Source organism: Bison bison, unplaced genomic scaffold (genome assembly GCF_000754665.1).
Source record: "Bison bison bison isolate TAMUID 2011002044 unplaced genomic scaffold, Bison_UMD1.0 scf7180017864533, whole genome shotgun sequence".
Lineage (NCBI taxonomy): Eukaryota > Metazoa > Chordata > Mammalia > Artiodactyla > Bovidae > Bison > Bison bison.
Window position 1 is genome coordinate 7,916,858 of NW_011495082.1, and position 13,149 is coordinate 7,930,006.

General features: G+C 38.5%; 1 protein-coding gene across 3 annotated transcripts in view; it reads right to left on the reverse strand.

Moving 5' to 3' along the window:
* Positions 1-358: 358 nt before the first annotated feature.
* The window catches only part of FAM172A (family with sequence similarity 172, member A), a 283,100-nt gene continuing 270,309 nt past the window's right edge, over positions 359-13,149 (reverse strand). For 2 of the 3 annotated variants that reach the window (XM_010831928.1, XM_010831926.1), the window contains 2 exons: positions 9,472-9,588; positions 2,217-3,216 (listed from right to left, as the gene is read on the reverse strand). In XM_010831928.1, coding sequence (XP_010830230.1) covers positions 3,091-3,216; positions 9,472-9,588 — 243 coding nt within the window. In that variant the 3' untranslated portion in view covers positions 2,217-3,090. Of the gene's footprint in view, positions 787-2,216; positions 3,217-9,471; positions 9,589-13,149 lie in introns of those variants that run through there. The other variant, XM_010831927.1, reaches the window with a different exon arrangement.

Sequence of the window (13,149 nt, forward strand, 5' to 3'; positions counted from 1 at the left end):
ACGTATGGATGTGAGAGTTGGACTACAAAGAAAGCTGAGTGCTGAAAAATTGATGCTTTTGAACTGTGGTGTTGGAGAAGACTCTTGAGAGTCCCTTGGACTGCAAGGAAATCCAACCAGTCCATTCTAAAGGCGATCAACCCTGGGTGTTCTTTGGAAGGAATGATGCTAAAGCTGAAGCTCCAGTACTTTGGCCACCTCATGCAAAGAGTTGACTCATTGGAAAAGACTCTGATGCTGGGAGGGATTGGGGGCAGGAGGAGAAGGGGACGACAGAGGATGAGATGGCTGGATGGCATCACTGACTCGATGGACGTGAGTTTGAGTGAATTCTGGGAGTTGGTGATGGACAGGGAGGCTGGCGTGCTGCAATTCATGGGGTTGCAAAGAGTCCGATATGACAGAGTGACTGAACTGAACTGATTCCTTATCATCTCATGTAAGGTGTGTCAATAGTAATTAGCTTTATCTCTCAGTATTAAATTACAGGATATCAAAGATGAGAAGAATGAACATCATTCAAGGACAAAAAAAAGGGCATTGCATCCTCTTTTAGTGTGTATTCAGTTGTACATAGCACAGTTATATCATGTTAAGTGGAAGCAAGACTACTTTAAAGTCTTCGTTTGGAGAGTGTCTGGTTTCAGGAGATGTATGTGAGTGCCAAGCAGACAAGGGGTGAGCTGTGGAGGTTCTGCAGTGAGGCACTCTGGCTTGGTTGAACTACGATTCCCGGAATTCCTTTTCAAACTGTACGTCTCTGTTTCAGTTCAGTCTCTGTTTAGGCTGGTACAAAAGGGAGACTTCTGTCAGAAATTTGGGGGGTTAAAGTGAAGCAGCAGCCATTTCAAGCTCACACACAGTTTATTTGCCGGTTTACTTGGTGGTACAAGGCAGTGGTTAGCATCATGACAAAGGGCACTGGCTTCTTCAGGAACCCACACCACCAAGGACAGAAGCCACAGGAACTGGCACAGATTGAAGTCCATCCTAGTGGGCTCCAGCTCATGGTTATGGGTTCCAGCTCATTCTTGCTCGTCACCCCTTTATATAACATCTTCCCTTAACAACTGTCTGCTCTGTAGACTCAGCTCTAGCATCACAATTGAAGTTGACATTCTTCTAGATACTGCTCAATCAGATCTGATCCAGTCCTAGGTCAAACCTCTGTAACAAATCCCTTACTGTCTACAGTCTATCCTCATTATTTGTGGATTCCCTATTTCTGAATTCACCTACTTATTAAAATTTATTTGTAATCAATCCTCATGGTGTTTTGTTATTTGTGGATGTGCACATGTGGAACATGGTAAAAAAAAAAAAAAAATTTGAGCTGCTCAACAGGCTTATCCCTAACTAAGGTCCAGCAAGGTCATGCTTTGAATTCTTGATCCAGTTTTGTACTGTAAACGATTATCCTTTTTGCAGACTATTTAGTTCCCTGTTTTTCACATTGCTGTGTTTTTGTTGATGATTCTGTTCTCTGAAATGGTGCCCAAGTATCATGCTGAAGTGTTAAGACAGTGATGTATCTTATGGAGAAAGTAAGTCCTATTCGGGCATGAGTTAGTGCTGTGGACTGTGAGTTCAATGTTAGTGAGTCAACTATATATTAAACAAGGCACCTTCAAACAGAAACACTCATAAAACAAAGTTATATACATTGACCGGTTGATGAAAATGTGACCGGAAGCTTCCAAACCTAATCCTGCATTTTCTTTAGGAGTAATGATTCAGTATTCACTGATTCAGTGTTCTCTGAGACTTCACAAAACATAACCACTGATAATAAAGAGAATATATTGTAATTAACGCACACGTGCACACACACACACACACACACACACACACACCCTGTGCATATATATCTCCTACTAGTCTGTTTCTCTGACTGAACCCTGAATGATAGACCTGGAAAGTTTAGTTACAATAACAGTGAAACTCAGTTCAAGCTTAGGTATTAATGATGGTAAAATTTAGTTATCATAAGAGTTCTTTACCTAGTAGCTGAACTGTTCTCCAAATTATTTCCTTCAAATACATAAACATGTATGCAAATTTAAGTACTTTGCGATTAGCTATCTCCTATGGTTGTTAAATGGAACGGTTCATGTGCAAGAGGAGAAGAGGGCGGCAGAGGATTGGATGGTTAGACAGCATCACTGACTCAATGGACATCATTTGGAGCTAACTTGGGAGACAGTGAAGGACGGGGAAGCCTGGTTTGCTGCAGTTCATGGGGTTGCAAAGAGTCGGACATGACTTAGCAACTGAACAACAACACGTTCAAAACTTCTGCTCATTCTCTGGCACCTATGACCAGGAAACCCATTTCTGTTCTGTATCATAATCAGACACTACTGCTCACTTTGTGTTTATCATGAAAACTGTGAAAGCCCAAACCAGAAAAAATGTCACTCTTTCTTCTGACCTAGAGATGAGGGACTAAAGTACAGATCTTTCAGGCTGGAAGTCAACACCAACATTAAACTGTCTGGAGCCCACTTGCTTCCTCAGGTGCTCAGCCCACCACGTCTGTTCTTTCAGTGGACAGGCTGGTCTTGCCTGTTCATAGTTCCCCATGAAATGGCCATCTTCTGATTCATCCAGCCCTTCCTCCTTCATTGGTGTTTTCTTTTGTCCAGAGTATCAGCCTGCACGTCTTCCTATAATCCAAGTCCCATCTAACACAACAGGTCCAACCAAAAGCTTTTACATGAAAAATGTCTGTACACTCTAGGCCATAGCAATCTCTCTTCCCTGAACTCACGGTCTTGGCTTCCTACTGGATCACTGAGTTGGTAATTAATCAGAGATAAATACTCTTGAGATCCTGTATGGCTATCAAGTCCTTATTTTAATTATACAACCTGTCTCCCTAAGCTTCAACGAAACTGTCTATATTACTCTCGAGTTGTTTGCATCTATTCTTCTTCACTGAGTTTGTTGGTAAGCATCTTCAACCACTTAATGCATTTTTGGTAGTGGGTCCACCCCATGCCATATGTTACCACTAATTCATTCAGATTCAAGGCAAAACAACATGTTTAATTCACAAAATAGAATACCACATTTCATTAGTATATTTTTTCACCTTAAAAGCATTCTATACTCTCTCATCAAAGACATACCTGCTGAGACTCGGGGACAGTCAGGCAGCATGGACTCCACTGATGTGTCTAATGGTTCTGAGCTAGAGACCCAATTACAACAGTTCTGCAATGAAATAGAGACAATGTTCTGTTGAAACACAATTTAAGGCAAGACCAACCTGTTAGGCTGTAGAGATTAATCTATCCAATACAATCAGCCATTATAATTATACTCTACCTCTATATACTATTAGAAATCCTCTTATGTAAACAGTCAGTAATTATTCATGAGTAAGATGACTGTGGAAAAAAGTTTATCTTCCACAATTTAGCAAATTACCTGTCCTGATATTAAGAAGACATGTAACCTTCTGTGAACCATAATGCAATATACTTATAAAAGAAGTCTAGTATTTTAATTAAAGGAAATTGAAAAGGGTGCCTAGTTTTAGTTTTTATATGAAAATAAACATTAATTTGAACATGTAAAAAACAGCATTATTTTAAAACTATACTCTTTGTCTCTGTACTAGAGGAAATAAATTTTGCAACTAATCCTCAAAATGGCCCATATAAATGTAAAATCTTTTAATTTTTACTGCAACTTGGTTCAGTGAAGGCTGTATCAAACAGATCAAAAGAAACACAATCTGGTGAACTGTAGCTCTCTGTCTGAGGACACAAAAGTTTCACTATTAAAGACAAGCCTCTAAGATGATGATTTACAACTTAAATGATATAGAAATAATCTATATTCCTTCTATACATTTTAAGTGTATATTTGAAGTCTGGGGGCTTCCCAGGCGGTACAGTGGTAAAGATTCCGCCTGCCAGTGCAGGAGACATGGGTTCAATCCCTGGGTTGGGAAGATTCCTGGAGAACGAAATGGCAATCCACTCCAGTATCTTTGCCTGGAAACTTCCACGAAAAGAGGAGCCTGGCGGTTTATAATCCACTGGGTTGCAAAGAGTCGGATATGACTAAGCACACATACACACAACAACATTTGAAGTAGGGCTTAAAAAATGTGATTAACCTTATATGGCTTTAAAAAAATTTCCAACACACACACACACACACACACACACACACACACACACACACAGTGAATTTCCAGGCAGATTTTATTTTAAAAGAAATCATCCTATCAATCATGTCAGAAAACTCACTGATTGCTATTCTCGTAAACAAGCACGTATTGTGTATATTTAGACGCTTGCTGTCCTGGTTGTGCACCGTGGAATCCGTCCTCACTGTGGAAAGACCCTTGACTGGTAGATCAAGTGTCTTATTGTATTTCCTTAATTCATTCTGTCTGGAAGAAGATGTCAGCTGTGTTGCAGTGAGGACAGAATTTCAAAGGCCCCAGTCCCCACCAATAAAGGCCGAGGAATGGCTTTTGAATAGATTTGTCAAGGCAACCCTACTGTTCTGGGACCAGGGAGAGCAGGAATAACATAAAGGAAGGGCTGCTGTATGAGATTAGAAAGTGAAGTTCACAAAGCATGGCAGATTTTTGTAAGAAACAGTAGATCAATGAAACTACTGAACTGTGTGGAAGAAAAAAACACATGCAAACAAACACAACATCTAGTAATGTTCTTAAATGTTTTCTTTCTTTTTATACTTAAAATGGATAAAATATTACTATTTGCATGTATTACAAAAGCTTGATGGTTTAAAGTGGATATGTATTCTATAATTTGCACTCCTAATCTTAATTAGCAGCTGAATGCAAAATTATACAATGTAAGGGATAAGAAATTATAAAAGAAATAGGGTCTTAGAAGATATTTCATACATTTGAAATAAGTAAAATTAATATTACTATTGATAGAATACCACATCAGAGAGTTCTAGATAATGCAGAAGATTAGCACACAATTAGCCAGCTTTTATATACAATGTGACACTTGCTTGTAAGAAATAAGTATTCTCCAAAGCAGTGTCAAGATATGTAAATGGATGATTTGTTTTATCATTCATCACAACCCCTAATAAATTCAAAAATCATGACTTCTATAGGTACTAAAAATAGGCTTGAAGTGATACTGGGAGATAGCTTCATTGAAGAATGACTTTCTCTTTCCTCTCTTTTTCTTAATTCTTAAACAGTTTAGTCTTTTCAATGACAGCAATTAGCTCTACCGACAGGCAGCGATTAGGTATATATTTTAATTATTTTTCATCCTAGAGGTACCTCCAAATCTGATGAAAGTCAGCTATACCCCAGGTGATATGTCAGTCTTAATATTGTTCACTTACACTTCATGTATGTAAGTATTATAGGATATTTTCAGTACTAATAATATTAATGGTACATTATAGTATACAGTTGATTAATCATTTTCTAACTTGCTATCATTCACTTTAAAATCCACAAAATGGATTTTATCCAGGTCACCTTTAAACTCAAAATATTTAAAGCAAAATACAGGTTGCTGCTGCTAAGTTGCTTCAGTCGTGTCCGACTCTGTGCGACCCCAGAGACGGCAGCCCACCAGGCTCCCCCGTCCCTGGGATTCTCCAGGCAAGAACACTGGAGTGGGTTGCCATTTCCTTCTCCAATGCATGAAAGCGAAAAGTGAAAGTGAAGTTGCTCAGTCGTGTCCGACTCCTAGCAACCCCATGGACTGCAGCCCACCAGGCTCCTCCGTCCACGGGATTGTCCAGGCAAGAGTACTGGAGTGGGGTGCCATTGCCTTCTCCAAAAATACAGGTTACCATTTTATGATTCTGAAATTTCAGTTTTTATCTAGGCAAATCTTTAGGTTTTGATTTCTCATAAAATCAGGATAGAAAACAAACACTCTATAGTTAAAGTAAATATGTCCAAAGTTCTCTGCAATGACAAAGTACTGGTACAGGATTGTAAAGGTTTGATACCGTAAGTTGACGTACACACATGATGTGTTCATGTTTCTGTGACGTTTTTAGTTTTTACACCACTGGGAAAAGCATATAGAGGAAAGGACAAAGCCAGCTAGAAATACATTTGCCATATGACAGAGTATAATGAAATAAAATAATGTAAACAAACTCGGAAGTGTATGAAGGGAAGGAAACAGGGGAAAGACATACAGCCATGACATATGAACTCAGTCTACCTGAAATTCCATCTTATCAAATGTAATGCTCTATTCTGAGACGTGTTTCTATAGTTCAGAAACCAAATCTCTTTTCACTGTTTTCCTAGTGCTTATCCTACGCCACGTCTCAATGCTCCGTTTGAACCCTATCCCAGTTCTTCAGCTGAGATGAACACTAGCGAAGTGTCTTGGATGATGATTAGAAGTAGCCCATCAGGAAAGCCCTGCTAAACTCAAATCATGCTGGAAGCATTCCCAGACCCCAGCGATCGTATTCTCAGTTGTCCTGAGTGGACAAGACATGCTGGACTAGAGGTACCAACAGAGCCATGCTTAAGCCTCAGATGCAGCCCGGCCCCATTCCAACCAACAAGCAGAGAGAAAGAAGCCTCTGGCCAGAGCCAGCAGACTGAGATGGATCCTGTAACTACAGTTTCTCTGGGTCTGAGGGATAAAGAGAAAAAAGAGGCAATACAGTGATGTCTTCAAGTTAAGTATTTTCCATTTAAAAGTCTTTTACTGTGAAATTATGACTTTACAGTTTTTTGTGGCTGTATACTGTCTTTGTGAAATCCAAAATTTTGGGGTTATTAATATAAACTTAGAAGTGCCTGTAGGTCACAAGGCTGAGTGACATTGACATTTAAATAAAGGCTGACAATATTTCAGTGTAGATATGAAGTGAATTAAAAATTTTTATAAAAAGGTTATACCTTAATGTATGAAATTTAAAGAGAGAAGCAGGTAGTAGGTACTCCTGTGCAAGATATTTGGAAGTATTTGGAGATGCTTGTTGCCCTGGTTGAGTGTAGATTTTTACTCATTGTTATGAGTTGTAATATCATCAACGTCTATAGGTTGCTCTTTAATATGGAAGGTGTTGTGTCCTCGGATAAGAACTATTATTCACCAGGTTGTATTTCCAGGACAGATGCTCATAACTGAATGGTGATGGGTGAGGGCTCATGATTACTACATAGAACCAAACATCTCGCTTGGCAGCAGACTTTCAGAGACCAGGGATATGTCAGGAAATAACGTTCAACCCCTCAGCCTTTTTTTTTTTTTTTAATAAAAACTATATATTTAAGTTGTACAACATGATGATTTAATATACATATACACAGTGAAATGATAACTGTAATCAAGCCAATTAACATGTTCTCATTTACACAGCTAGCATTTTTCAGTGTGTGGTGAGAGAACCTGAAATCTATCCTTTTAGCAAATTCCCAGTATTCAAAATGCTGTACATTAGGTCTCTAGACTTGTGCATTCTATACCCCTGCAATCCTTGACCAACATCTCCTGTGTCCCCCACCTTCCTGACATTAGGAACCACGATCCTGTTCTCTGCTTCTGCATTCGACTCTGTTAGATTCCACGTGTAAGTGAGACCATGTAGTGCTTTCCCTTCTGTGTCTAGCTTGTTTCACTTAGCATAATGTCCTCCTTATGCTAAGTGGGCTCACCTTTGCCCACTCAGCCTTACAGCCTGGAGCCCAAGGTAAGACGTCCCTTTGCTTACTTTCTATCTCTTCTTTGATTAAATTAAGATGAATTCAGCTACTGCCTATTTCAGTCGGATGAAAAAAACGCACAGATCAATATATTCTGACTTTTGAAGGGGATGCCTAATCCAGTCTTAGTTAGAAATACTTAAAAAATAAATCTAGATAAATTCTTTTTATATGTCTCACCCGGAATATGAAGACCTCACAATTTAAAAAATGATAAACAGGGATATTTCTAGTTTGGGGTAAGTACTAAATTCTATATTGGTTAAGTGTGTGGGAAAAAGGTACCAAGAGATCATTTATAAACTTTACTAGTTATATAATACTAGGAGCTGGTTATATATACATTTGGATGGGTAAAAAGTAATTGTCATAAAACATACAAAATTTCTCTTAAGAGAATTTAGGTCCTTGGAAATGACAATAAAGGATGTAGCTAAACTGTGAAAGGAGGAAATGCAATAAGCAATGTGGTCAGAAAACACCTGGGTTTAGAAGAGATGAAAATAATCCCACTTTTATATGTTTATTGTGAGAGCTGGAGTAAAAGTATTTTGGGCTTTCGCATGATGAAAGCACTTTTTTATAATGGAGAATAATGACAGTGAAAAGAGACTGGTGATACGGCAACACCACTAAGCAATTACATACCTTAGACCTTCTGTTTGTTCAAAACGCTTTTTAAACATTATCTTTCTGATCCTTACAGTATACCATGAGAACTGGTATAAGTTATTCACTGTCCCTATGGTGAGAGGTCAGCTGAATAAATACCTGGGTATTCTCTTTAAAAAAAAAAACTGGAAGAAAATCAGGAAGGTCAACCAGCTCATTCATATAAATATATGTATTGATTTGATTAAATAATTGCTAAAGCATAGTATGGCTAATGTTAATTTCTTATAATATCAGGAAGGTAAATATAAATAAAAAAGAAGTTTCAGCTATATATCTGCAATAGGAATCAAGGAAATGGTGAGATGAAAGGTGTTTGAAACCTGGGAGCATGTTCAATGAAAGTGTGAAAGTGTTAGTCGCTCAGCCATGTCTGACTCTTTGTGACCCCATGGGCTGCCCATGGAATTCTCCAGGCCAGAATACTGGAGTGGGTAACCATTTCCTTCTCTAGGAGATCTGCCCGACCCAGGGATCAAACCCAGGTCTCCTGTATTGCAGGCAGATTCTTTACTGTCTGAACCACCCAGAAGGAGTCCTTGTACACTCTCAGATTCACAAGCCCTTTGGAAGTATGAAAAGCTTTCTTAGCCTAAGGTGGACCATGACTAGCCCCTGGGTTTCTCCTAGCTCAAGGGTCCGCCAAGCACTATTTCAGCTTTTTACTTCTTCTCCCCCTACTGGCAGCAGTGAGCCATCCATTTAAGAGAGGCATACACTGACCTTCTTTCTTATAATTAAACAGTATCAATGATACATAGCTGATTGGCAAAGTAAATACTGGGGAATAATAACCTAACAGATCATGACCTTATTCAGTCAAAGTTCCTACTATCGGTTATATGCATACATATATTCCATAGAAAGCCAAAAAAAAAAAAAAAAAGGCGGGGGGGAGGGCTTCCAAAAAAGTAATCGTTTTTCCAAAGGGTTTTCTATTATTATTTCAACCATGTCTGGTTTTCTCTATTCCCTCTAAATTTTCTGCCTCCAGAAAGGGAGCTTGGGGGTGGGAGGTGATATAAGTTGGTGGGGGCTCCAGATATAAAAGGCTCAGACTCATTCATCTCAGCATTGAAAAAAAAAAATCATCTCACCTCTCTCATCCATTCTCGAATCGTTTTGCCAGCTTCTTGATGCCACACATTGTGAACAGAGTCTGTCAACGCCACAGCAGTCACCTTACTTTTCACATCTGCTTCTCGTTGAATCATCTGTTTTTAAAAAGGAAAATAAAATATTGGCCATAATTGTTTTCCCTACTGGGTACAAACTTAGTCATAGGTAATAATAATATTAAAAATGAAAAAGCAATATGCATTTCTTGCTCAAAGCTATACTCTTTTCTACGCTGAAACGCCTTATTCTCGTTCAGAGATGTGAAAAGATGTAATATATATTTTTTTAAAGATAATACCACTTAAGACTTAGAGCTACGCAGCTCTATCATTTTCCATGTGGTTTGACAATTCAAGGATTAAAGGGATCACAGGGGAAACGAGGAGGAATCCCTAAGGGCTTCTATTACAAGTTTCTTCCACCATTTCCTATTTCAGTGCTTCAGGGAAGTCAGTACCAGGGGTTCACTCTTAGCAACTCAGGACTAACTTCTGCTAATTTTCAGTACATGGTACATTAGGAAGGAAAGATATCTTGCTTTGATTTCTCCATTTTAACTAGTCAGCTCTTCACCACGGCCTCATAATTCCTTGGTGTTTTAAATGCCCACAAAGATCTTTCTCTTCGTATTATCAATGTCATTTTGTTTTCTAATGTGTTTCTTTATGCAGAAAAATGATTATACTTTAAATTCTTTTTATAGAATGTTGTTTCTATAAAATTAAATGGTTCTAAAGCTTTAAAAAGAGCTACTTGGTTTGAAGAAATGGAAGAATTTATCAGAGGTCTGCAAAATAAAGAAGCCTGAGAAATATTTAATAAGTTCTAGATTAAAAGAATCAAAAACATTCTAACTCAGCTAACACTAGTAACTCTAATTTGACATAACAAACATAAGAAAGCTTAATAAAAAATTAGTTAAAATACAGTATCTAATAGCCTCAAATTTCATAGCCATGCTCTCACTCTTTCTTTGCATCAAATGTCTTTTCTCTCTCTAAAGAGAGCAATGTCTCTATCATGTGCTATTAATTTATTGTCTAAAAAATAAATTACTGCATTAAAAAAGGAAGAATTCTGAACAATGATGAAAGCTCACACAGAAAACAGTGCAAGCCATGCTTCTAATACCAAATGATGCCTGTTGGCGTTTTGAATTAAAAATCTCTCTCTCTCTCTTAAGTTCCTTTAAACTCTACATATGCAGATCCCCTTTCACTGAACAGGACCTAATGGGAATCTAATTCACTGTTAATGCTGCCTCAGCAGCACTTCTGCACCTTAAATCTTTGTGTCTTGTGGTTTCTGCTTATGTAATGTGCAAATCTTAAAATCAATGCTGGTTATCAACATGATAATATTACTGCAACATTCACCAGGCAATACCGATAATATTTTAAAAAGCATAAAATAATACTCCAATTCAGGACTTCAAATTCATTATTAAATAGTGTGCTACCTGCCTCTAGATTTTATTTTAAAAATAAGATTCTCAGAATGGCACTAGAATACAGAAATTTAAACCAACATCAGCTAATAAAACCCCCAGTTCCACAACAGTGAATCCACCTGGCTCGTGAAGAACTTATATGTCCTTCTGCTCATTTTCTAAACAGGAACATTTTTAGACACGAAGAACGACTGTTGCTGAAGTTACCAAATAAGAACACTGCGGTCTCCTGGTACTCTAAGAATATGTCTGCATTCAAAAATATTTGTGCTCAATTTTCTTTTGGTTGTTGTTAACACATGCTGACTTGAAGGTGGTAGTGACTGAAGACACTAGATATCGAGGGCCATTTGTGAAATGATATACAGTTAAGAGTTGAAAAGGCTGAGGATTTAGTGCAAAAGTAGAAGATCTGGGGATTAAAATTTTACAAACCTGGAAAAATATACAGTTGATAGATTAACTACCGGGGGCGGTGGTGGGGGGACTTTAGTTTGTTTGTTCATCTGGCTGACATTTCACACAAAGGGAGGTGATGATGTATAACTTTTCTTCACATCTCATCAAATCACATTATAATCCAGCATGATCCTCCTTTGCGCTGTTTTAGTTCTTTGCAGTTTAAAAAGCACTTTCATATTATATTACTAGAGGAGGGGAATGGTCTGATTCCAGAGGCTCTGAATCAAGAGCTGTTTACAAATGAACTCAGTCACAAAAGTTTTCAAATATTTGACTGTAAAGGATTAGGAGATTTGTAAATCGGTGAAACTCTTGGCAGTTGAGTTTTCCTGATGGTTCTCCTCTGTGCTGGCCCTGCCGCAACGGGCAGTGCTGACCTACTCGCAGCTGCCCTTTCCGTCCAAGGTCTCTGCGTCTTGCATTTGTTGGGGAGGTGTCTAGCCCCCGTTCACTCCCTCACTGGGAATGAGCACTGATGGAAAATGCTGGAGAATGGCAGTGCTGGCTGGGGGGAGACTGAACACAGCAACCAAGACTGTGTAAGAGACAGACCTTAGAAGCAACATAGCTAAAGCAAGGAAAGGGTGGAGGCATAGACGGGTAGGAAGACAACTTCCTTAACAGTCCATACTAGAAGACTGTGATGATGTGGAAAACTCAGAAATCTGAAAGGAAAGAAGCCAAGTGACCAAAGTCCTACTGTATGTCAATTTAAGGTGGAGATGTGCTTTTTATTAGGATCCAAGGATAAGGACATGTTTGAAATTCTCTGCAAAATTCTATCTGTATGTGACATGAATATTTTTCTGGGAGAGGATGCTCAGCTTTCATTAGATGCTTAAACGGATCTTAATTTCTAAAAATGGTAAGAGCTCATGAGCCCAATACCAATATTTCAAAGAAGAAAGATGCCATTATTTTTGTTGTTGTTGTTATAATGTCTTAAGTATGGCAGTGTACTTCAACAGTATGTAAACCGTGAACTTCCAAATGTTCAAGTTGGACTTAGAAAAGGCAGAGGAACCAGAGATCAAATTTCCAACATCCACTGGATAGTCAAAAAAGCAAGAGAGTTCCAGAAAAACATCTACTTCTATTTTATTGACTATGCCAAAACCTTTGTGTGGATCACAACAAACTGTGGAAAATTCTTTAAGAGACGGGAATACCAGACCACCTGACCTGCCTCCTGAGAAATCTGTATGCAGGTCAAGAAGCAACAGTTAGAACTGGACATGGAACAACAGATTGGTTCCAAATAGGAGTACGTCCAAATAGGAGTACTTCCAAAAAGGAGTACGTCAAGGCTGTATATTGTCACCCTACTTATTTAACTTATATGCAAAGTACATCATGAGAAACGCTGAGCTGGATGAAGCACAAGCTGGAATCAAGACTGCCGGGAGAAATATCAATAACCTCAGATATGCAGATGACACCACCCTCATGGGAGAAAGTGAAGAGGAACTAAAAAGCCTCCTGATGCAAGTGAAAGAGGAGAGTGAAAAAGTTGGCTTAAAGCTCAACATTCAGAAAACAAAGATCATGGCATCCAGTCCCATCACTTAATGGCAAATAGTTGGAGAAACAATGGAAACAGTGAGAGACTTTATTTTTTTGGGCTGCAAAATCACTGCAGATGTTGATTGCAGCCATAAAGTTAGCGCTACGGTTTTTCCAGTAGTCATGTATGGATGTGAGAGTTGGACTATAAAGAAAGTTGAGCACTGAAGAATTGATGCTT